This window comes from Pyrgilauda ruficollis, unplaced genomic scaffold, assembly GCF_017590135.1.
Source record: "Pyrgilauda ruficollis isolate IOZ18807 unplaced genomic scaffold, ASM1759013v1 scaffold168, whole genome shotgun sequence".
Classification (NCBI taxonomy): domain Eukaryota; kingdom Metazoa; phylum Chordata; class Aves; order Passeriformes; family Passeridae; genus Pyrgilauda; species Pyrgilauda ruficollis.
Window position 1 is genome coordinate 741,796 of NW_024515653.1, and position 22,323 is coordinate 764,118.

Here is a 22,323-nt window from a genome sequence, read left to right on the forward strand (position 1 = left end):
TTCTCCTTTACTCTCTGTTCATGCTCTCTTTCAGGCCCTGGATGTGTGGGCCATGGGAATCACCCTGTACTGCTTTGTTTATGGGAAGGTAAGCTGCCTTTCAGTGCTGGAGCCCTGCACTGCACTGTCTGCCTGCCTTTTAATTCATTCCTTTCCAAATAAAGGCAAATATTAGAGACAAAGACCTGCCTTCTCTAAGCTCAAAAACCCCCCTGCAGCTCAGAAGGGGCTGAGGCTGTGATCTGTGGAAAGGATCATTTCCAGCACTGGGCCCTGAATGCAGAGCTACAAACCCAGAGCAGCCTCAGCAGCACCACCAGCAGTTTGTGGGGAGTTTATCCACATTTCCTGCATTTAGAAATGAGCCAGAGTGTGGATAGAGGTACAGGATTGATCCCAAACTGCTGCAGCACTTTGTGAACCAGATTACAGAAAGCTCTGGCTGCCAGAGCTGAGTTGGGACTGATGGGGGATCCAGTTTGGCAGAGGCAGCTCTCCAGTGCTGCCTTCTGCACACCCCGTGTCCTGTCATGGCCTTTCCCTCCCCTGTGGCCTGAAGCCCCATGTGCCACCCCTGCTGTCCCAGGATGAGCAGAACAGGAGGTGTGAGCAGCCTCTGAACCTCTGCCCTCTGCAGATCCCACCCCACGGGCACCAGGCATCCAGCTCTGGGTGAGAAGTGGCCAGGGGAGGTGACAGAGGCAGTTCATGGTCACCTGGCAGGCTGGATGAAGGAGGGTATTCCAGTCCACTTGTGTATTCCCCAGATGCCTCTGCTGTTCTTCTGAATTTATTTTTTTAATAAGGAATGAATCGATTTATTGTGTGTGGGGAGATTTAATTTATTTCCATCTCTGTGTAAAATCCAGGGAGTGCAGAGGTTGTACTTGGTGTTACATGAATGACAAATGCCTGAGTGATGCCAGGATCTTGGACAACTGGAAAATCTCTTTGTTTGTTTTACAGTGCCCTTTTATAGATGAATATATTCTGGGTCTTCATAATAGGATCAAGACCAAGCCTGTAGAGTTCCCAGAAGAGTGAGTAAACTTTACTCAGCTGCTGTAAAATAAAGTTCAGTGTTCAGCATTATTCTCTGTGTGGCACAGTGGTCACCAGGGGGGGATGGACATGGGTGGGTGAGGTGCTCTGTGTTCTCCTGGGTCCCTCACGTGGGTTTTGTGCTGGTGTTGAGGTGTTCAGAGTGCTTCTGCTCCTCCTCTGTCCTTGCTGTGCAGACAGGGACTAAAGGAAGTGGCTCTTTGGAAGTGAAGGGATTCCAGGATCTTGGAAGTTCTGCCCCACCTACTGACTCTGGAGATGCTGGATGCATGTTTGGTTGGGGTTTTCTCTCTCCCCCTGCAGCAGCCACCAGAATGATTTAATGTACTCATTTTCAAAAGCAATGTAGTGATAAAGCTCTAAGTAAACACATCCCTGTCCTGTGGCCTTCCCTTGGAGCAGGGGAACTGTCTGATGGAAGGATGCTTGGCCTGAGATGTGCAACCACAGCTTAGCAAATCCCACTCCTCCAGCACACCCCAAGACAAACATGGGTCTGTCTTCTGTACTGGCAAAGAGGAAAAAACCTGGCAGTTATGGAAAAACCAGGAATTAATTCACCTGTGATCTCCTGAGGGTCTGCTCCCACCCTGCTTTGGTCAGGGAGGGGAACCCCTGTGCAGTGCTGGGGTGCTCGGGTGGGAAGGCCAGCTGTGGTGACAGCGTGTCCTCAGCAGGGCAGGGGACAAGCCAAGGCCACTCCCATGGCATTGAGCAGTGCAGGTTCAGTCCTGAGCTATAAGTGCTCATGGTCAGAGTGTGGCAGAGGGTGACACTCCCTGGTCACTATTCCTGGAGCTTCAAGTGTTGGCCACTCCTCAGCATTTCCTTCAGCTTTAGGCCTTTGGTGCCTTCCTGCTGGTGAAGAGTTTGTTTCCCCTGGTTCCTGACAGATGAATTAGCCAGAGCTGGACTCTTTGTTTTCCCTCCCAAATCCACACAGTAGTCAGGCAAAGAATTCTTGACCTAATTGTTCATTCCAATAAAAATGTATAGATTAAATGACTTGATTTGGAGCAAGCACAAATTAAAACTCTAATGAGAGGCACGTGTGGTATTGGAGAGGCAGGGAGGGATGTTGTGAGGCAGCCTGGGTATGTGCATGTATCCAACATCTATGGCAAGGCAAGATCTTCTGTGACATGCTCACTGAATTTTCACATTACAGTAAAGGGCTGGGCCTGTACCTTGACAGTCCCAGACTTCTTCTGATTGCACAGAAAGGGATGGATACTCAGGGTGGTCTCTTTTAGACACCTGGGCTGCATTAATTGCCCTGCACTGACAGGAGCCACAGCCACTGCAGGCAGCTCAGTTCCTCTGCCCAGCTGGAGCCTGCACAGGACCTGCAGCTCCAAGGCCCTGGGGCTCAGCCCACTTTTAGGGCATACACAGACCCCAATGCAGGCAAAGAGCAACTCTGGCAGGCCCAGGTGACTGAGTTGAGGCTTTAGGAGCACAAAGGCTGGTCATGCTCCACTGCTGTGTCCCTACCTGCAGCTGGAACAGGACTTTGTCTTGACAGCACTGCAGCCAAAAAAACTCCAAACCTGTTTATGTTCCCCTGGCAGTTTTCTCCCTTGCTCAAGGCTGGCAAAACTCCCACCCCTCCCTCAGCCACCATGTATTTGGGTTAGCAGTCAGCTTACAAGTGACTGTTCCCATCTGCCTCTGCAATAAGTTATTAACATTTAATGGGCTAACTAGGTTGTGCTGAGATCTGTTCCTTCATTCAGGCATTTCCTTCAGCCATAATTGGGCTGCATGATTTATGTGGATTCCTTAGTGACCTGTTCTCCCAGTCTAAAAAAAGCTGCACCCTGATTAGGTTGTTGGAGGAGCTGAGGGTTACTAGGTGTTGACAGCTGTCCAAACCACATCTATTTGTTAGAGGCAGCCACAGAGACATGGAATTCACTGGAGTGGATCCACCCTGACCTCCCAGAGAATTAGCACCTCTCTATAGTGAGAAGTATTTTGGTTTCAATTTATTTCACCATGGCTACAAAAGACACATTCCTGTTTGCAGAGTGCCCATGGAAACTCATTGCCTGTTTCCTGACAACCTTTAGGACAGATGGATCTGACTGTACCGGTGTCACCATCTTGTCCCTTCCCTTAGAGACACCAGGATAAATATTTGTGGCACTGGAGTTCTCATTCATGTCACTGAGTCCTTGGCATGACATGAAGTAAATGGGCTTAGCTCACACTCTGAGGATCCTGGCGTGACTAAAAAGCAGGCTGAAGTTTCTCTTCAAACGTGTCAGCAGAGCCAGCAGCTCCCTCCTGGTGAAGCCCAGGATGATCCCTGACCTGCAGGCACCCTGTAAAGTGATCTGGGTGCTGGCAACCCTCCTGAATGGATGCTGAGCTCTGAGCTTGGCATCTCCCTGAGAGCTCTTACAGGACTATGGCTGTGAGGAATCCCAGACAGTGCAGGCTTTTCAAAGGAAAAATGCTACCAGGCACAGTGTTCACACTGCTGCAGACTGGAGAGAAGGGAAACCTGAGACAGGGTGATGTGATCTGTTACCTGGCCATAACCCACCTGACACTTGGTGATCCTGTTGATGGGGCTTTTCCCTAGGACTTCAATCCTGTGTTATGTAGAAATCAGTCTGGTGCCCAGAAATGTTAAGTGATTTTATATTCCATTTATTTTATTTTGAGTAAAGCTGTTGACACTTTGGCACAGAACTGATTTAAAGTATTTTTTAAAATGCCATCTCACCTGCATCAGTGTGGTGTCTGGAAGGAATCTGTTCATTCTGGGCTGCTAAATGCACTGTCAGTGCCTATGGCTGTTCCTCTGGAGCTTATCCCAAGAGCAGCACCGGTCTTTCCATTTCAACTGAAATTATCACCCAAGTCTGAGGACTCATCCTGTTCTTTCCCCTTGTCTGGGCTCTGCTGCCTGTGTACAGCAGAGCCTTGATGCAACTCTAAGTGTTTAGACTTCAAACTGAACCCCCTTTTTGCCTCTGAACAAGCAGCATTTCCTTGTGGTTGTTTGTAAAGATCTCATAGCCAAAGTCCCAATAAAATATTCATGAATTATTAAACAGCAGCTCTGTTTTCATCAGACTGAAATATCCCTTGCTGTGATGTGGTTTGCATTTTGGTTTGTGATAGTTTATTCCCTTCTCTGCAGAGGAGGTGGGCACAGCACCTGGTGCTCACTCTTGTTTTCAGTCTCAAATCCAACCTTCCTGGGGAGTGACATTTTGTGCTGCTAAGTTCCATCTCCAAGAAGAAGCACAATTCTTCTAGAGTCATTTGTGACACAGACTTTCAACTGCCTAATACAATTCAGTCACATGCTGGCATTTTACTGCAACAGCACTTTGATCATTCAGATCCTGTGCATTTTAAAGGCATCTCCTGCATCATTAACCACAGGAGTCATTGCAGCCTTTGGGCTGCAGGACCAAGGGCTCCATGTCAATAGAGTGGCTTCTGGGTTCAGGTGCTCTCACATTTACATCTTGGAAATAGTGTTAAAAATTTAGATATATTTCTCTTATTTGCATTTGTTTATTCCCTCCTGTTGTTACCCCAAGGCTGAGCTTTGCAGGTAGGGGATACTGAGTTACAGGCTGCCTGCAATCTGTGTTCTGGAAGCAATTTAAATAACACAACCTAGAAGCTTAGCTGGGGACTTGAATGTCAGATGGGGGTGTTCTATCCAGCATACAGTTGCTCATGATGCAAGTTCAGGAAATCAAGCTGTGCCCCTCTTGATTCACAGAGTTCAACTCCAGTTCTGCTCTCAGGAGCACTTTGTTGTTCCAAATCTCCCCACAGAAATTCCCCTATGTAGTACAGTCTTCAAGAATGTCCTTAGACCCCCTTCACCTGATCCCTCATCCTGCATTTTGGGCGTGTGCTGCTGTGTTAGGGGGCAGAACAGGATAACCAAGACAGGATAACCAAGACAGGATAACCAAGCCCTGCAGCAGTGACTCTGTTGCCTTCCTTTTTTCCAAGCCAGCTTTGCAGAGAAAGTACCTCCTGAGCAGAGCAGGTACCTGCAGTAAGAACTGTGCATTGCTGCATTTACAACTCCCTTGTTAACTGTGTCCTGCTGTTTTCTTCACTCAGAGCACAGATAAGTGACGAGCTCAAGGAGCTGATACTGCGCATGCTCGATAAAAATCCAGAAACAAGGATAACAGTCCCTGAAATAAAGGTAAGACATTATCTAATTGATATTAGAGCTTTTAGTCTCAGCTGATTTTATGTCCTTTGGTACCTTCTAATGAGGCAGAGCTGTCCCCACTGTTTGTACTGGGAGCTGTCTCTAGCACCCTCCCTTGGAGAAGGAGAGCACTCATTTTGCAGCCACAGCTCCAATACTGCTTCTTGCTCAGGGAATATTGACAAAAGCTTTCCTGTTTGCTTATTTAAATGAAAACTACTCAAAAGCTGGCTGATCTCAGTGAATCCCTGGGAGAATCAGCATTGTCAGGGGAGCTGCTAGCTGCAGAGCCTGGGCTGGCAGTGTTGGATGTGCATTCCAGGGACTGGATGTGTGTTCCTCTGCTGGTCCTTGTGTGGCCAGTGGCCTCAGGGCAGCACATTTTTTTTTTTTATCACCATTATTTGGAAGATGTTTAATAATAGAAAAAATGAACAGGCCTGGCAGAGCACAATGCTTCACACGTTGTGGTTTCATTCTGGGTTTGTGTAGGCTTGCTGTCCTCCTGTCACCCCTCACCAAGGCTTTAGACCTGCTGGAAGTTCTCAAAATTTCCATAGAGATCCCTCAGCGTGCTCTACAGGGCAAGCTCTGCTTTGCTTTGTCCCAGGCCAACACCAGTATTGCCACCAAAGCTGACACTAGAAAGGCTGAGCTTCAGGAAAAAATTGTGACATCCCTTCCCTCCATGCCCAGGAGGCCAAAGGCAGGTTTGGAGCTGTATTTATGGGATTTCACTTGACAGCTCATGCAGGCACACCGTGAGACCCTGTGGGTAGAAGAGCAGAGCTGAGTGCCGGCCCTTGTCCCTGGCTGGTGTCCCTGGGGACTTGCCTTGGACTCTGACAGAGGATGTGTCAGGCTGGGCTCTGTGCTCAGCCCATGCCCTCAGACAGGGCTTTCCTCTGCTCCCAGCCGAGAAACCATCCCATGAGAGGCAGCAAGAAAAGGGTGCTTTGCTCTGCTGCATGCAAGACAAAGAATGAAAATGCTCCAGATAACTCAGGTTGTCAAAGTGTTTCAAACTTTATTCAGGGGGTGCCATGGTGCTGGTGGGTGACAGCACTGAGCCAGACTGCAGCCATTTCCAAGGAGGCTGGTTAGAAACCACCTCTGGCAGTGGGAGAGGGAGCAGTAGTGACAGCAGTGAGGCCTGTGCCCCGTTTCTGTGGCAGCCCAGAGCTGTGTGTCCCCGTGCAGGTGCACCCCTGGCTGAGCCGGGGCGGCGCGGAGCCGCTGCCGCTGGAGGAGGAGCACTGCTCCGTGGTGGAGGTCACCGAGGAGGAGGTCAAGAACTCTGTGAAGACCATCCCCAGCCTGCCAGCTGTGGTACGTGGGAAACACACCACCTCCTCTGAGCAGTGGGCTGGGCTGAAGCCTTCAGCTGCTGGAGGAGGTTTGGAGAGGGGACATGTGTGTTCCTGGCATGAAATCTCAGCAGTCTGACCTGGTAGGAACTTCTTGTATCTGACTGCTGCAGCAGCCTGGCTCTCTCAAACAGCTTTGCTTCGTGCTCTTTGCTGTAAAATGTCAGCTGAATTATTAAAGAAGCTGTTGTTCCTTCTTTGAACTGGCTTCCAGGAGCCAGTCCTGCTGTTCTCACTGCTCTGTTCTCTTCCTCAAAGATCCTGGTGAAGGCCATGCTGAGGAAACGCTCCTTTGGGAACCCCTTTGAGGTGCAGACGAGGAGGGAGGAGAGATCCATGTCTGCTCCAGGGAACCTGCTGATGTAGGTACCTACAGCCGTGCTTGGCTCTGCAGCACGGCCAGGGCCAAGGCTTGTGGGGAGGGAGGGTGGGGGAAGCACTTTGCAAATCTTTTCTGTAGCATTTAAAGACAAAACTCCCTTCTGCATCAAACACTGGAGATAAAACCTACCTCAAGTCCTCTCAGATTGAAGTGCAGTGTACTGCTGCAGCCTCAAAACTCTTTTATAGATGCAGTTCTCTCTGTAAGATGGGTTTGGCCTAAATACATGTAAGGTGCTAAACTTGAGTCTGTTTTTTCACCTGATAGTTTATAATTCTGTGATCAAAGATCCATTACAGATTGCTGAAGTGAAATAAGTTTAATTAGGTTCTAGTTTGGATATATATTGGAGGGTTTAATTCTTCTCTCCTTTCTATGGACCACAGAAATGGTACCAAATGAGCAGTTTATGCAGGTTTTTTAACACAAAATGAGATTATGGGATTTGACCTGGGGTCTGGGACCCAAGTCTGGGCAGAGACATCATGGTCAGACAAAAGAGAACACTTTGAAATTGCCTTTTCACTCAAGAACACATACAGTGTTTTTTCCACACAGTTTTTTGCCAGTTAATGAAATAGTGGAACACATTGCAAGGGGATACTTTGGAGGGTGGGTATAAATTACTATATTGGGATTAAAAAGGGAATAGAGATCTTGATGACTAATAGATTCATCAGCAGTTTTTAACCATGATGATGTGTACGGGGATGGGGAGAGAATTCTTCTGTCCTTTGCTTGGTTCTTACTCTTTCTCCTTCATTTTTGTCACTGATTCCTTTCAGAGCCAGGATTCTGGGTCATCAGTCCAGTAAATAACAGCTAGACCAGTAGCCTGATCTGGGACAATTTTTTTATAAATAAAGTTCTCGCCCCACAAGATCTATAAGGCTGTGGACAACAAAGCTGCGTTGTCCCAAAATGATTCTTTTCCACCCAGAATCCCAGTCCCATTCCTAGCAGACTCCCTGGAGGGTGTGCTGAGCCTCACTGCACCACTGATAACACAATTAGAGGAGTCTCTGTCTCTCACAGGTGTATGGGGATTTCAGGGCTCAGCTCAATTAAGGATGATCATGTTCTAGGTCCCCAGCTGGGTATTGGAGACTTAATGAAGACTTTGTCTTGCTGTCCATTGCCAGACACCAGTTTGGCATTTAAACACCCTGCTCATGAGTGCTGCTGTGGGACACATCTGGAGCATGGCAGTCACAGCTCTTAGCACAAGGGATTTGCCCTGATTTGTTTCTCTTCATTCAATGCCTTCCAAATTAGTTACTGCTAATTGGACACATGTCCCTGCTCACATCTTCACTATCATTCCTGGTGACTGCATTGCATTGCTCTGAAATGGGGAAACATTTACTAAATTTGAAGAAAAATGTATTTTATTCTTCCCACTGTCCCAGACAGGTAACTTGGAGCAAGGCAGACTTCTTTTCAAACCCAGCCTGAACTGATATTTCAGGGTGGTAACCCTGAGACTGTTTCCAAAAGGGACCTGTTCCCTTCTACCTTCATTTGAGGTGCTTGAAAACTCACCCAGGTGGTGGGAAAACTCCTTGACCCTTGATGCTGGTTCCTGCCTGGAGCTGGGGGCTTTAGTATCTGCTCAAAACCAAAGTTCATTTGATCTCAGGTAGCTGTGAAACTTCTGATCAGCCACATTATCAATGTCTTGTCCTTTATAAAATATTCTTAGGCTTTCAAGATGAGCTGTAAGCCTCCACTTTTGTCTCCTTTTTAAAGTTGCTAGTCAGATTTTTTTCAGTTCATTGAAACCCAGCATCTTTCCCTGTCTCAGCTCATTCTGGTGTGTTTTCAGACTCCTTGTACAGACTAAAAGATTTATTGTTATAGTAGTGTGTCATTTCCACTGTTGTGCTGCTGTGTCTGGTGCCCTTAGTTTACAAAATCATGCCAGGCCAGGGAAGGAGCTGCAGCCATGCTGGGCTGGCCTCTGCCCAGCTGTGTGAGCACTTAGAAATATCCAAAATCAATATGAATGTGCTGGTTCTCCACTGCACCAATCCCTGTGCTTAATTTCTCAGTCTCATGCCATCAGTGCCAATTTTTGGCAGTAACAATTGACTTAATCCTAAGTTATTTCATGCACAACTGGAGCTTTGAGAACCCATCTCAAAACTGTTGTTTAAAAGAAAGATACTTGCCAAGTCTCTCCAACAAATGGTGTTGTATATTAAACACCACAGCAGGGATGCTCCTTTTAAGGCATATGGATTAATATTATTTCAAACTTTGGAAAACATTTTACTGACTGAATCTAATGAAAATAACTTCAAATTTAAATAGATGTGTTGGATCTAATGACATTAATCTTAAGTGAACCACAGCTAAATGGGAAATATTCATTGTTCAGTGAGTTATCTCTTGATGACAGTGTTATTTCCTCTGGGGCAAACAGAGTAGACACCCAGCTCATCCACTTCTTAATCCATATTGCTTGTTCCCTGGAAAAACCACCCTTGCTACACATATAAAGTGCCAATGTTATGATTAGAGCTGTGTTAAAATAAGTTTCAAGTGAGTCTGGATTTCTGTAAAGCTTTAGGATCATGCAGGAGCAGATAATATTGCTGTAGTAAGGCTCTGCATGTCCATCATGCTTGTAGCTGCACAGGGACCCCAAAATTGGGACCTGCCAGAAAAGCAGTGCCTGCAGCCATCACTGTGCTCTGGACATGTGGCTGCCCTGGAGGAACTGAGAAAAAAATGAGCCACACATTGCCAAGCTCTCCTGCACAGAGCTCCTTGTCCCAGTGGCAGGGTCTTCAGAGGGACAGAAGTCAGATTTTGTAATACTGCATCTCCTTCTGGTTGTAGGTAGGAAATAACTTGTTGTGTTTCTACAGAAAAAAAAAAAAAAAAAAAAGGAAAGCAATTAGAATACTCCAGTTTCACATTCAATTTATTTAATTAGGCTGCATGTGAAATTGCCAGGGCCCCACTCACCGCTGCTTCAAGCATCTTACATCTGTGCCATTTCTGAGGATACACTCTGTAGGAAATCCTCTGGCAATGAGCTGAGCTCTGGTACCAGAGCTTTCTGCTATTTGATGCCTAATTGATGACTCTTAAAATGGAGCTGTCCTTCAAGCTCACTCTTTGGGATTTGGAGAGGAATCTTTTTGTAATTTGTCCCTGCATTACCTACACAGCATGCTGGGCTCTGTCCCTGGAAATGCTCTGGGCAGATATCTGTGGTAGCAGCAGGGCTTTCCTGCTGTGGCCTTGATGCCTTTAGAGGACACCATTAAGACACCACTGATGTGAAACAGTTCTGAAGTCAATACTGGGAGGACAGAACGTTTTTTGAACACTCTTTAGACCGGGAAGAAGTGAATCCTCTCCTGGCTGTTATTTATTGCTCTGTTTATCAGCACTGAGCAGTTTAAAAGGCAGATGTTCAGTGCAGACACACTCAGCAGGTGGAGAGGAACTAAAAGGATGATGCCCCATTTAGCAGTGGTTGTTTTGCACACCTAGAATGGTGTGAGAGCTGCCAGCTGTCACCTCCCTGTCAGCTGGGCAGTGCCAGGTGTCACTGGATCCTGCCTTTCCTGCAGGATCTCCCAGGAGAGGCAGTGATTCATGGAGTCTTACAGATCTTGCAGACCATGGCCAGGTTCAGGCCCATCATTAATGGTGGCTGCAGAAGCAACTGATGTTTTCTAATTTTCCAGCTCCAGAGTATTTTTTAAGCCCAGTTCAGCATTCACAGCTAAGTTCTGGATTTCTGGTAGCAGTGTTCGCTGCATTTCTTCTGCCTTCTCCACATTTCTCCTAACTGAGCCAGCCCTGGTTTCACCACATTTTATTGCTCTCATTTATTGCAAGTACTACCTATCAAATTAATGGCTGTGTTTTGACAGACCCAATTTACTTTCCCATTATGGCTGCTAATACTGTTGATGAAGTGTGGTTGTCAGCTCCTCTGTGGGAGATCAGTTGGTATTTAAAAAGCCTACCCTGTTTCCAACCTTCCCAAAAAGAGACCAGAAGGGTCACTGCCCTTAGGGGCATATTGTCCATGTGGGTTAGGCACAAGGAAGCTAAGGGGGAAAAGGAGGTAAAAAAAGTGAGGAGTGGCTGGCCCAGATCTCTGAGCAGAAACAGCTCCTCCCAAAGAGAGAACTGCATGTTTTGTGGGAAGAGCAACACCTCACATGCAGGTGGGTGTCCTCACAGGGCTGTGGCACAGGATTTTCCTCTGGAATGATCCACCACCAGCAGTGAAGGGCCCAGTGCTCCTGGGGCTCTGCCCCATTGCACAAGGGATACAAAAGCCCAGAGGTGGCAGGGCAGCACAGCTGGACACCAGCAGTGTGTGGGGAGCCATCTGCAGCTTTCAGCAGTGGTAAGGGCTGGAGAGGGTTTGTTCCAGTGCTACCAGTGCCTGCCCTCATCTGTCCTTAGGTAAAGGTGGCTGATGTTCCATCCCCATTCCACTCTGCACTCTAGGCTGGACAGGCACAGAAATGCAAGCTCCTTCACCTGCTGCCATTGTCTTCATGATCACTTTCTTCCTTGTCTCATTGTTTTGCTCTCAGGGACAGATTCCTCTTAAACACATCTGTATATTTGCATCCATCTTTAAGGTAATTCCGTGTCTGTGTTTTCCCTGGGTGCTGTAGAAACCTGTGTCCCCTGCTGAGCCTGTGTGATTTGTGTGGTAGTGAGAGCATTTGGCTCCATCCTTCCTTCCTGTAGGAGCAGTTTTACTGCAGTCATTCTGTGTGTGTGACACTAATGTTTATGTATACTTTTTATTATTATTTCTATTTGTGATTCTTTGGGCTGCTTTTAGGGAGGGAGGGGTGAAAAAAAACACTTGGGTTTTAGCAGGAAGTGGTGCTCAGCTCCATTTGCAGAGGGAATAGCTACAGAATTTGGGAAAGGCTGAGCTTTGGAATTTGAGTTTAATATTTAGTAGTTAGGCAAAAGAAAGGGCTGGAGCCATCTCTGCTCCAGATGCTCCACCACTTCCTCGTGCTTCTGCCTCTGCTGCAGCACTGGGAGGGCTCAGGGCAGACCAAAACTGGTTGCTCCAAGTGACCACCCCAGCCAGGACTTCATCAAAACATGATCACTTGTTCACCACTTGCACAGACCCTTCTAGGAAATGTTGGTCCGGTTAATTCTGTTAAATAACAAAATAGCATTAATGCAAACCATGATGAGCTGCTTACAGACACCTCAGTGGGAAGTCCTAGGATCCAGTGGTAGGCAGGACACAGCCTCCAGCCAGGCTGGAAGATCTGGGCTGAGAGACTGGGAAACAACCACACATCTCTAAATACCTTTGGGAGCAGCTCCAGCACTTTGGAGACTCTGTCTGGCCTGGTTTATTGCTCTGAGACACATGGATGGGCCAGAGCCAGGATGTCACCTGCTCTGAGTGAGGAAGGACTTGCAGAGATTCTCCAAAAATAGCCAGGAGAAGGCAGGCAGAGGCAGATGGGGAGTGCTGTGGTGCTACTGCCTCCTGCTGCTGCATTTCCGTAGGGAGGAAGGGACTCAAGCAGCCTGCATTGAATGGGGGCTCCTGGAAGAATTAAGCACTTGCCAGGGGTGTGTGTTTGTGCTGTGTTGGTTGTCCCACACCCTCCCTGTCCTGTGCTCCTGTGTTTGGAGGGCAGTGTGGGGAGGCTCACTCCTCATGGGACAGACAAGAAACTCGTGGATCCCCAGTGGCTGTGATCCCCCCGCAGCCATGCACTCTCCTGGGTAACTGCACAAACCAGGCTTTGCTCCCCTGCGGTTTACAGAATGTAGGAGAAATAGAGTCTTATTTCTCACCAAGAGTTATTTACTGGAGACTCTCATCCAGCCTCAGGCCTCTCAGCAGCAGCCTGGCTCCTGTGCAGACATGGAGCTCTGGTACTGCATCTCTGCTGCTTCACAGGCAGCCCCAGCTTTTTGGCTGGTGTTTGCCACCCTGAGGGTCCTCTCAGCCTGACATGGAGGTGTTTGGAGAGGCAGAGGCTGCTCAGAGTGGTGGGACAGCATTGAAGACACCCCTGACAGGAGCAGGATCAGCAGGATGTGCCAGACAGGGAGCTGGGCTGTGCTGAGCTGCCACAGAACAGAGCCCCTGCTGCTAAATGAGGTGATCAATCATTTGAAGAGGGGGATGACAGGCACTGAAGGCAAGGCTGCTCCTCAGCCTTCCCTGTCCATGGGTTCAAGGTCAGGTTTATTGCAGAGCTTTGCTGAAGTGGAGGGAGAAGGGAACATGATTTTTGATCATTTCTGGTTTCTTCAAAAATTAGGTTAGCCCTGTGTGTACTTCGTGTTGTTCCTAGCCAGGAAATACCCCCAGAGCCCCCAAACACTGTGTGGTCCAGGCACATGCAACAGCACTGACACTCCACTGCCAAGCTGGCTTGTCCATGCAGGTTCTACAGAATGCCCTGGCACAGGGTGCCCAGAGCAGCTGTGGCTGCCCCTGGATCCCTGCAAGTGCCCAAGGCCAGGTTGGATGGGGCTCAGAGCAGCCTGGGAGGGTGGAAGGTGAGGTGTCCTTGCACATGGCAGGGGATGGAACAAGGTGATCTTCAAGGTCTCCTTCCAACCCAAACCATTCCATGATTCTGTGCTACAGCCAGACTGCTGTGAGCAAGGCTGGACACCTGGGAGAGACAATACTTGGAAATGATCACCTCCTTTGTGTTGTGGATATCTTTATGATGGAGAAATGGGTGTTCTAGGTGAAGTCACCTGCCTGTGATCAGTTTCTGCTGTGGGTGGCACCTGGAGGTGTCTCCTTTTCTACATCCAGGGACAGTCACATGCTGTCTGGGGGGCGCTGGGCTGGGTGCAGGTGCTGCTCCTCGAGGGTGCCCTGGAGTGCAGTACAGCTCAAGCCTTCTACATGGGAAAACATCAAAAGTTAGGAGTAGGAGGAAAAGGCTGAAGTTAGTGTGGTGTGTGTTCAGTGCAAGGAAGTGACCTTGGCTGAGGTTTTAGGGCTGCTGCTCTCAGGTTTTGGGGACTGCTGTTTTTGGGGACCAGGCAGACTCATAGAAACCAAAATTGCACAGTTTTTGTGTAGGAAAAACTGGGTTCTGGTAGAAACATTTAGCTTTACTGCCATTTACAGCAGCACTTTGGAGAAGCAGCTGTGGGAACAACCCATCCCTCTGATCTTTATTTAAAAAATCAAATTAAAGGAGAGCAAGCCAGAACTCTCTAAATGCAAACTAGAAACCATGCTGCTGGTCTGCAAGACTTTCCCCTAAAACCATATACCTCCTCATGAAGAAGGGCATTCGGGGAAGTGGAGTATGACCAAAGGGGTATCGGGGACAGCCAAAGGCGACACAGAGACTCCACCATCAGAAGGCTTGAAAAGCACTTCATTATTGGAAATCTACAGTTCTTATGGAAACAATGGTGGACCTAAGACCTGATTGGCCTTTAGGAATCTTCTCTCACACTACTGGTGAACTATGAATAGCACACTCTGGAGAACCATATCTATAAACAATGGTTACAGAAAGAGAGATAATAATTGTTGGAATTCTTTCCTCTAAGTTTCTCACAGCTTCTGCCCAGCTTCCCAGGATTTTCCTGGGAGATCCATGGCTCTCTCTATTCAGAGGACATGTAATTACTACAGTGGAGAGATCAGTTTTTGGGAGCAGGTGTCCAGGCCAAGCTGCCCATCCCTGCAGGGCATCGTGCTGGGATATTGCTGAGTGTTCACATGGTACCAGCACAAAGGCTGGTTCATTGCTACTCCCTCTTGATATAAACCCCCCCTGCCTTGCTGTGTGCCCACAATGACTTTCTTTCCTCACCACCCGTGCAGAACACAGGGCAGCAGAGAAGCAGCCAGGGACCCGGAGCTGCCCGACGTGTGCGAGGACGAGGCCGCGGCCTGAGGGCGCGGCTGCCTGGGCTGGCCGCCCTCACCCCTCATGGCCCTCACCGCCCAGCCCGGGCCCTGCAGAGTGGAACAAGCCAGGAAAGCCGGGCAGGAGGGCCTGGGCTGGCCGCCCTCACCCCTCATGGCGCTCACCGCCCAGCCCGAGCCCAGCAGGAACAGAGTGAGCCAGGAAAGCTGGGTGGGAGGGCCTGGGCTGGCTGCCCTCACCCCCTCATGGCCCTCACCGCCCAGCCCGGGCCCTGCACGGCAGAACAGAACCAGCCCGAGCCCAGCAGAGCCGAGCGAGCCAGGAAAGCCGGGCAGGAGGATCCGAGGAGCAGCAGGAGCCCCGCACTCCTTCATGCGTGCCTTGTGCTTCACCCCAGGAACGCGGCTGTGCTCCTCTCCGCCTTCACCCTCTCATGGCGCTCACCGCCCAGCCCGGGCCCTGCACGGCAGAACAGAACCAGCCCGAGCCCAGCAGGAACAGAGCGAGCCAGGAAAGCCGGGCGGGAGGATCCGAGGAGCAGTGGGAGCCCTGCACTCCTCCATGCGTGCCTTGTGCTTCACCCCAGGAACGCGGCTGTGCTCCTCTCAAGGGTTCTTTTCTCCCCAGAGACGTTCTCCTTGTGTTTTTGTGTTCTCTACTTCAAGCATCAGGGGGAAAAAAATGGCATTAAAGACTGGTTTTATGAGTCTCCTCGAGCCAGGTCTCATAAGGTCTTGGAGATCTATTTCACACCCAAGATAGCTCAGCTACCTTAGAAGGCATAAAATCGCAGGATGGTTCCTGTGGTAGTGTTGGAAAATAAAAGGTTTTAATAAAAGGCAAAATAACAAACTCTTCACAGAGAAAAACCGAGCCAGGTGTAAGAGTCCTTGCCCCTGGTAAAACACCTCACAAAAGTGATTCGTTTCTTTGTTCTCTTCTTTTTCTAGTAAATTGCTCAGGCAGGACTTTTTGGCTCCTGTCCAGTCAGCTATCCTTAAGTTTGAGGTGAAGTTTGAGATGCCTTTTCACCTAATCAAGGAGAAAAACTTCAGGGCTTATTTCCTTTTTAAGGGGACAAAGGACAGTTTTGTCACTCCATCAACAGGGGGCACATTCCTATAGGAGGGCAACTGTTTTATTTAATGCACTTGTGTACATCAGGAGTGCTGCTCCTGGTGTGGAGATGAAGGCAAAATGTCTTTGGATATCAGTGAAATGAGGATGAGATCCTGCTGTTGGAGTGAACATTGTCCCTCCCTGCGTCTTTCTTTCTCTTTCTTCCCTTTTCCTGTGGTCCCTCAGTTTTGCACAATGTAAGTCTTGCTCCCAGCTGTGGCTTTAGTCAGGGCAGTGCTGTAAAGCAGAGGAGTCACACGAGATTCCCTGGATGTGCAGAGAGCCCTGGGATGGCACAGAGCCCTGGAGCATGGGGATATGCTGCCACACAGAACAGCTTAGTGCTCCAGGGACATCTGCCAGGGCTGCTCTTCCCACAGAGCTGGGAATGCACCCAGTCCTGCACCCACGGACCATGGTCTCCAGCTGAAAAGAGTGGCAGGTTTGGGCTTTATTTTATTTCATTTCCTTCTCTTTGCTTAATCTCTTGTGTACCTGATGCTTTTAAACTTTAATTTCCTGAAAATGACCCAAATTGGGAGAGGTTCCTAGGATGGAAAATGTTGGTGGAGGGTTTTTAGAAAGATACAGAGCACAAGTTCACAAGTTGATATTTTGATTTTTTTTAAAAGGCTTTAATTTTTAATTTCATTTTAAGACACTGATTTTTATGCATATGCTGATGCTGCTATTTTATCCATAGGTTGCTTCTAAACTTGGGGTTAGAAGCTTCATCTCAATAGTTTGATAACTGGTAAGAGATTACACTTAAAAAGGTAAATACAACAAGGCAAATACAGCCATTTTTGTGGCTGTTGACTTACAGACTGTGTGGATAATCAGGAATTTCATTCTTCAATTCAGAGAGTAAAAACCAGCGACATCCATCTGTCAAAATATATGTCATTATTTTCCCTTGAACCTTATGGGGTCTGAACATGCCCCTGGGAAACCAGTGGGATTGGAATCTTTATAGTACTTTAAGAAAGGACATGATTAAATTTGGTTCCTACATAATCATCTTAGTGTCTGCTTTTAGGTTAATCCTGAGGACTTGGGACATTTTTCCTTCATTTTTTGTGCAGGGGGACACAAGTACGAGGGTTGTTGGTAGTGACTGGTGTATCCTGGTGCTCCTGTTCTGTTTGCTGCAGTCTCATTTGATGGTTCCAAACATTTTATAGCTGGGCTTTGCTGCTGGTGCCTTCTGTCTGTCCCCAGCCTGTCACCTCCCCTCCCTTATCCTCAGCGACCCCAGTGGGATGCCCAGCACTCCCCAGCCTGGGCTCTTCCTTGCATCTCACTTGTAAATATTGGCAAAATGGGAAAGAACATTGCAGCTTCTCTATTGAATGGAGACCTTTAATGCTGAAAGCTGCTGTTGGATCCTGTAAAGGTTGCTGCTCTGGGGCTGAGCTCTGCACTGCTGCTTCCAGGTGCTAAATCCTGCCTGGTTTTTGGTGTCTGCACCAGCTGTGAGCTCAGCATCCTCTGAGGAGCCTGCCCTGCACCAGGAGGATGCCTTGATCCATTCCCCAGCCTGGGACATGGGACTTGCTGCTTGTAATGAAGATTTAGGTACCCAGAGGTAGGGAGTGAAAAGTCTGAGAGCTTTCAGGGGATTCTGCAAATGGAAAAGATTGTCTAGGTGGAACTGCTGCCTGTGGAAGGGACAGTCTGTGGATACAAACTGATCTGGCCTCCACTTTATGGAAAAAACTTTCTCCAGCTGTTGTCCCCAGGACAGTGCCAGGGAGGGACCTTGGAGCAAAGACACATCTCAGGAGCGTGCCCTGCCCCAGGCAGAAAAGAGAGTTCTGGTAATCCTCATCCCTGTGGGACTTCTGAAGTCTAAGCAATACCTGGGTTGTGCTCAAAGAGCTCTAAGGATGCAAACATTATTAGTCAGTTATTGTATTTTTAATCTGTGGCAAGAATAATTTGCTAACCCAGGCAGCTGGGTTTATTTTAGTGATGCCCAGGCTGCAGGAAGGCTGTTCTCAGCCCCAATTAACGCAACCAAACAAACTATGAGTTACGTTATTTTAGTGATGCCCACGGGGTGGGAGCTGGTGGGGAAGGCTGCAGGAAGGCTGTTCTCAGCCCCAGTTAACGCAACCAAACAAACTATGAGTTACAAATGAGCTCCATAACATGTTCCTTTAGTGGTACCTAAATCATCACTTCAGTTTTGGAGAGGAATGGATGTTTTTTATGATTATCTCAAAATCTACTTGCCCTTTCAGCTAAAAGAAATCCTTCTGGAGCTGTTCCCACAGGTCCAAGAACCACCCCCTCAAGCTCTGAGCTCGTGTCACACCTTGTTTCTTCAGCAAATCTGCCAACAGGCTTTCCTTTATACCCCAGAAATCACCCCCATAGTGTCACAAACAGCAAAAAACCTGCATGAAATAAGATGAAAAATGTGCCCTGGCAGCAGGAGAGACACTCAGATAGGCAAAACCAGGCTCTCCTCACTCAGCTGCAATGAAATCCTTGCTTGTTTATGTGCATGTTAGAGCAGCTCAGGGCAACTGGTTCTGCTCTGAAGAAAGGAAGAGGCTGAAGAGAGGGGATTTATTTGAGAATAAACATCCCAGGCAAGGCAGCGCTTTTAGCTCTTGAGTAAAATCATTCTCCTCAGCTGGATGGGTAAATATTTGTCTGCTCCTCTCTGTGATGGAGGGGATGGGGTTCAGTGTGGCTCTGCAGAGCAGAGAGCAGAGCAGGTGTGGCACACTCATGCTTTGGTGTGCTCTGTGTTTTTCCCCTCCAAATCCTCCCCTCTGCTGCTCCTGGAGCACTGGGATGCTCTGGCCTTGGTTAGCTGGGCTTGGAATCACCAGGAGGGCTCTTCTTTCACCACTCACCATTGCGTCTGGTCAAGTTTTCCAGACTCTTCCAGGCTGAGAATGATTTTCTTGAAAGAAATTTCTCATTTGGTGGAACACCACATACCTGTGATCTCCAGGAGGTGGATTTCTTTGTCTCACTCAATTAAAGGCTCTAGGCCTGTGGTTTTGGGGGGTAGTGCTAAGTAAAAATCCTGGTCAAGTCTCTTCTATCCTGCCCTGGGGAATGCACAGTCCATGTCTTTAACTTTCTGGGCAGGAATGTGCTGCTGTCACACTTGCAAGCAGATGAGGTTTCCAGCATCAGGGGGAAAAAAAGCTGAGTTTGTGTAGGGCTCCAACCAGAGGGAGCCTGAGGAGGAACAGTGTAACTGCTCTGTGCAAAACAAACTGTGGCTCCACAAAACAACTCCCAGGGTGCAGTTTCATTCTGTATTTATTGCCAGACTTGCAAGGAGGAGCTGCTGGGAGAAATTTTGTGTTCTTTCAGCACAACTCTGCCCTGAAGCCCTCGGCAGCGCTGCCATGGGGGAGTTTCTCCATTTGTGGTGTGTGGCTGGGAGCTTGTTTGCTCTCCCCAGCTCAGTGCTTTCCTCCCATCTTGCCCAAAACCCCAAGAGCTTTGTCCCACCAGCCCAAGGCTTTGTCCCAGCCCCGGAGAGGCCCAGGCTGCCCCAGGGACAGGGATCTCAGTGGATTTCCTGAGGCAGGAGGGCTGTGCTGGGGATGCCACTGAGAGCCCGAGCACCTTTGGTGTGCAGCAGAGAGACTGGAGAGCAGAGAGTGGAGGGTTTGTGTGGAAATGGAACTTGGATGAGGTGCCAAACTTTTCTGCTTTAGCAGGGCTTGTTTGTAGTGGGTTTGCTGAGCAGAGCAGTGCAAGGCATTCCTTTTTGACCCAGATCCTTCCACACAAGTCCGTGCTCGGCCCGAGCCCCTCCCAGGCTGAATCAACCTGCATTATGCCATGACCCTGTTGCTGTGAATGCAGCCTTCCATGGGATGAGGGAAGGAAAGCAGCTCATCAGTCCCTGCTCTGCTCCTTCCCTTCCTGGAGAAAAGCCATGTACGCTCAGAGCTGCTGCTGGCAGAGCCCAGACCCTCCCTCAGTACCCACAAGCCATCAAAGTGCTCCCAAAAAATGGTGTAAATTCAAGAAAACATGAATTGCAACCCTTGAGGGTACAATGCAGATCCTCTGTGCTGTAATTTTGCTGCTCTTTCTGATTTCTAGGCCTGTTCTGTTGGTATTTCTGTCTCTTGTTGCACTTGAAGCTGAACCTCTGCCCCTGTATGTGCTCTGCTATGGTTCCAGCATGATGTAAATGCACTCAGTACTGTGACAGCATGCGGCTGTTGCACTGTAAATATGTACCATGAAGAGAGAGGCTATTTTTTGCATGCTTTTGTACTGTAGAACTGATGAGAAAATGACAATAAATTCCACAGAGATGACGCTGGCTGTAAGTGCAGTTCCTAAGGCAGCTGCCAAGCGCAGCCCCAGTCGCAGTCCCCAGACCGAGCCCGGCTCTGAGCTCAAGGTCCCCTTTAGCCCTAAGGCCAGGGCCGCCTCTAAACCCGGCCTAAGCCCCGGCTGGCGCTGGCCCCGCCCCCTCGCTGCGAGCCACGCCCAATAGCCGTCCGTCACAGAGCGCTCCGCCTCTCGACCAATCAGATCGGTCGGTCATGTCTGGGCCCCGCCCATCACAGAGCCTTCTGGCTGTCGACCAATCACGTCACCCGGTGGCATAGCGGTCCCGCCCCCTGCGTCTCCGAATCGTCACAAAGGCCTCCACTATTTGCTCCGGCCCCCATTGTGTCGTCACTGAGCTGCTATTGGCTGTCGATGAGAGGGCGGGCCTTCAGCCGCCTATATAAAGGGCCGCAGGGGGGGGTACGGCTTCGTGAGCGTGCAGCGGCGGCGGCTGGGGCGGGTGGAGCTCAGCGCCCTCGGCCCCGCGACGCCGGAGCCTCGGGGCCGCCCCTGCCTCGCATCGCTGCCGCCCGGGCTGCGGGGGGTGTGCGCCGGGCTTGGGAGGGAGGTGGGAGGGCCCTTTCTGGCTCCCTGCACCGGACCTGCCATCTCCCCCACCCCCAAATAGGAGGGGGACAAAGTGCCGGCCCCCCCAGATCGAAGAGGGACAGACAGAATGCCGGCCCCTCAAAATCGAAGAAGGATGGAGAGCACCCCCAGGCGGTCAAAGGCAAGTAGGTCGCAGAACGGCCGGGGGCTGCGAGGACGGCGACAGCGGCGGGCCCCCGCAAATTGGAGGGAGACAGAGAGAATGCCCACTCTGGCCCCCCAAAGTGGAGGACGATGGACCCAGCGCTCCCTAAACCGAGGGGGGACAGGGACCCCGCGCCGGCCCTCCCTAAGTCGGAGGGGCACAGACACAATGCCAGGGCCCCCCACATCTGAGGGGGACAGACGCAGAGGGTCCCCCAAAAAGCGGATGGCGACCGAGACCACCTCCAGCCTTGCAAAGGTAAGGAGGATCGAAAAGCTCCCCATCATCCTGCAGGATGAGGCGGAGGAGGACACGTCCTTCCCAAGCATCCCCCAGGGCGAGAGGGACGGAGACCCCTCGAGCACTGCCCCCACTTCCCCTGCCCCCGTGGACGAAGCAAAATAAAATTGGCAGAAGGCCAACTGAACCGCACACCGAAGGCTTGGACTGATGTTTGTTTTCCCAACGAGTCAGTTGCGAAGAAAATCGAAAGCCCCGGCCCCACCCATGGGAGAGGAGGGCGGGGACAACCCCGGCCACCCCACAGGGGAGAGGAGAACAGAGATGCACTGGTCCCCCATCGGGAAAGGAGCAGGGAGATCCCTGAGCCCCCTCCGTAGGCGAGAGGAGGATGAGACCTGCTGGCAACCACAAAGGCCACATGAGGATAGGGAAGCCCCGGTCCCCCCAAAAGAGAGGAGGAGGGAGAACCTCCTGCCCCCATCCCGGCCAGTCACGGACAAACGTGGACCCGCTCCAGCCCTCCCCAAAAAGGACACGTACATGATTTCTTTATAGGAAATCCTTATTTCACATATAAGGAAACGGAGCTATCTTTACATTTCAGTGACGTCTTCACAAAGGTAAGTATATCGAGGAGTACATTCCTTTGACTTCCAGTACAAAAACAACAAAGTCATGACATGTAACAGTGGCAGATCGCGCTGTTACTGTGACAGTGATTCCCAGCTCACTTCACCAGCTTCTATCTGTTGTTTATTGCTGCCCAGTGAAGAAGAGTAATATTTTTTTGTCTCCTTGTCAAAAATCATATCCTGTTTCTACCAGTCCTTTGCATTGCTCTGACATTTCACCCTTTAATTAAAAAAAAAAAAACCTCAATTTACATATCATTTTTTCAATATTCTCCAATCTGGAGACACTTGAATCATAAGAAAAACTACATCTTTGTAAGAATCACCCAGCAGTTCCTACAAGAGGAAATTCCACAC

At 49.4% G+C, this 22,323-nt stretch overlaps 1 protein-coding gene across 1 annotated transcript in view; it reads left to right on the forward strand.

Annotated features, from left to right (window-relative positions):
* CAMKK1 (calcium/calmodulin dependent protein kinase kinase 1) overlaps positions 1-15,070 on the forward strand; it is a 52,152-nt gene extending 37,082 nt beyond the window's left edge. The window contains exons 10-15 of the mRNA XM_041463602.1: positions 35-88; positions 967-1,040; positions 5,167-5,254; positions 6,464-6,592; positions 6,889-6,992; positions 14,847-15,070. Of these exons, the coding sequence (XP_041319536.1) occupies positions 35-88; positions 967-1,040; positions 5,167-5,254; positions 6,464-6,592; positions 6,889-6,992; positions 14,847-14,919 (522 nt within the window). The 3' untranslated portion in view covers positions 14,920-15,070. The remainder of the gene's footprint in view (positions 1-34; positions 89-966; positions 1,041-5,166; positions 5,255-6,463; positions 6,593-6,888; positions 6,993-14,846) is intronic.
* Positions 15,071-22,323: the final 7,253 nt, after the last annotated feature.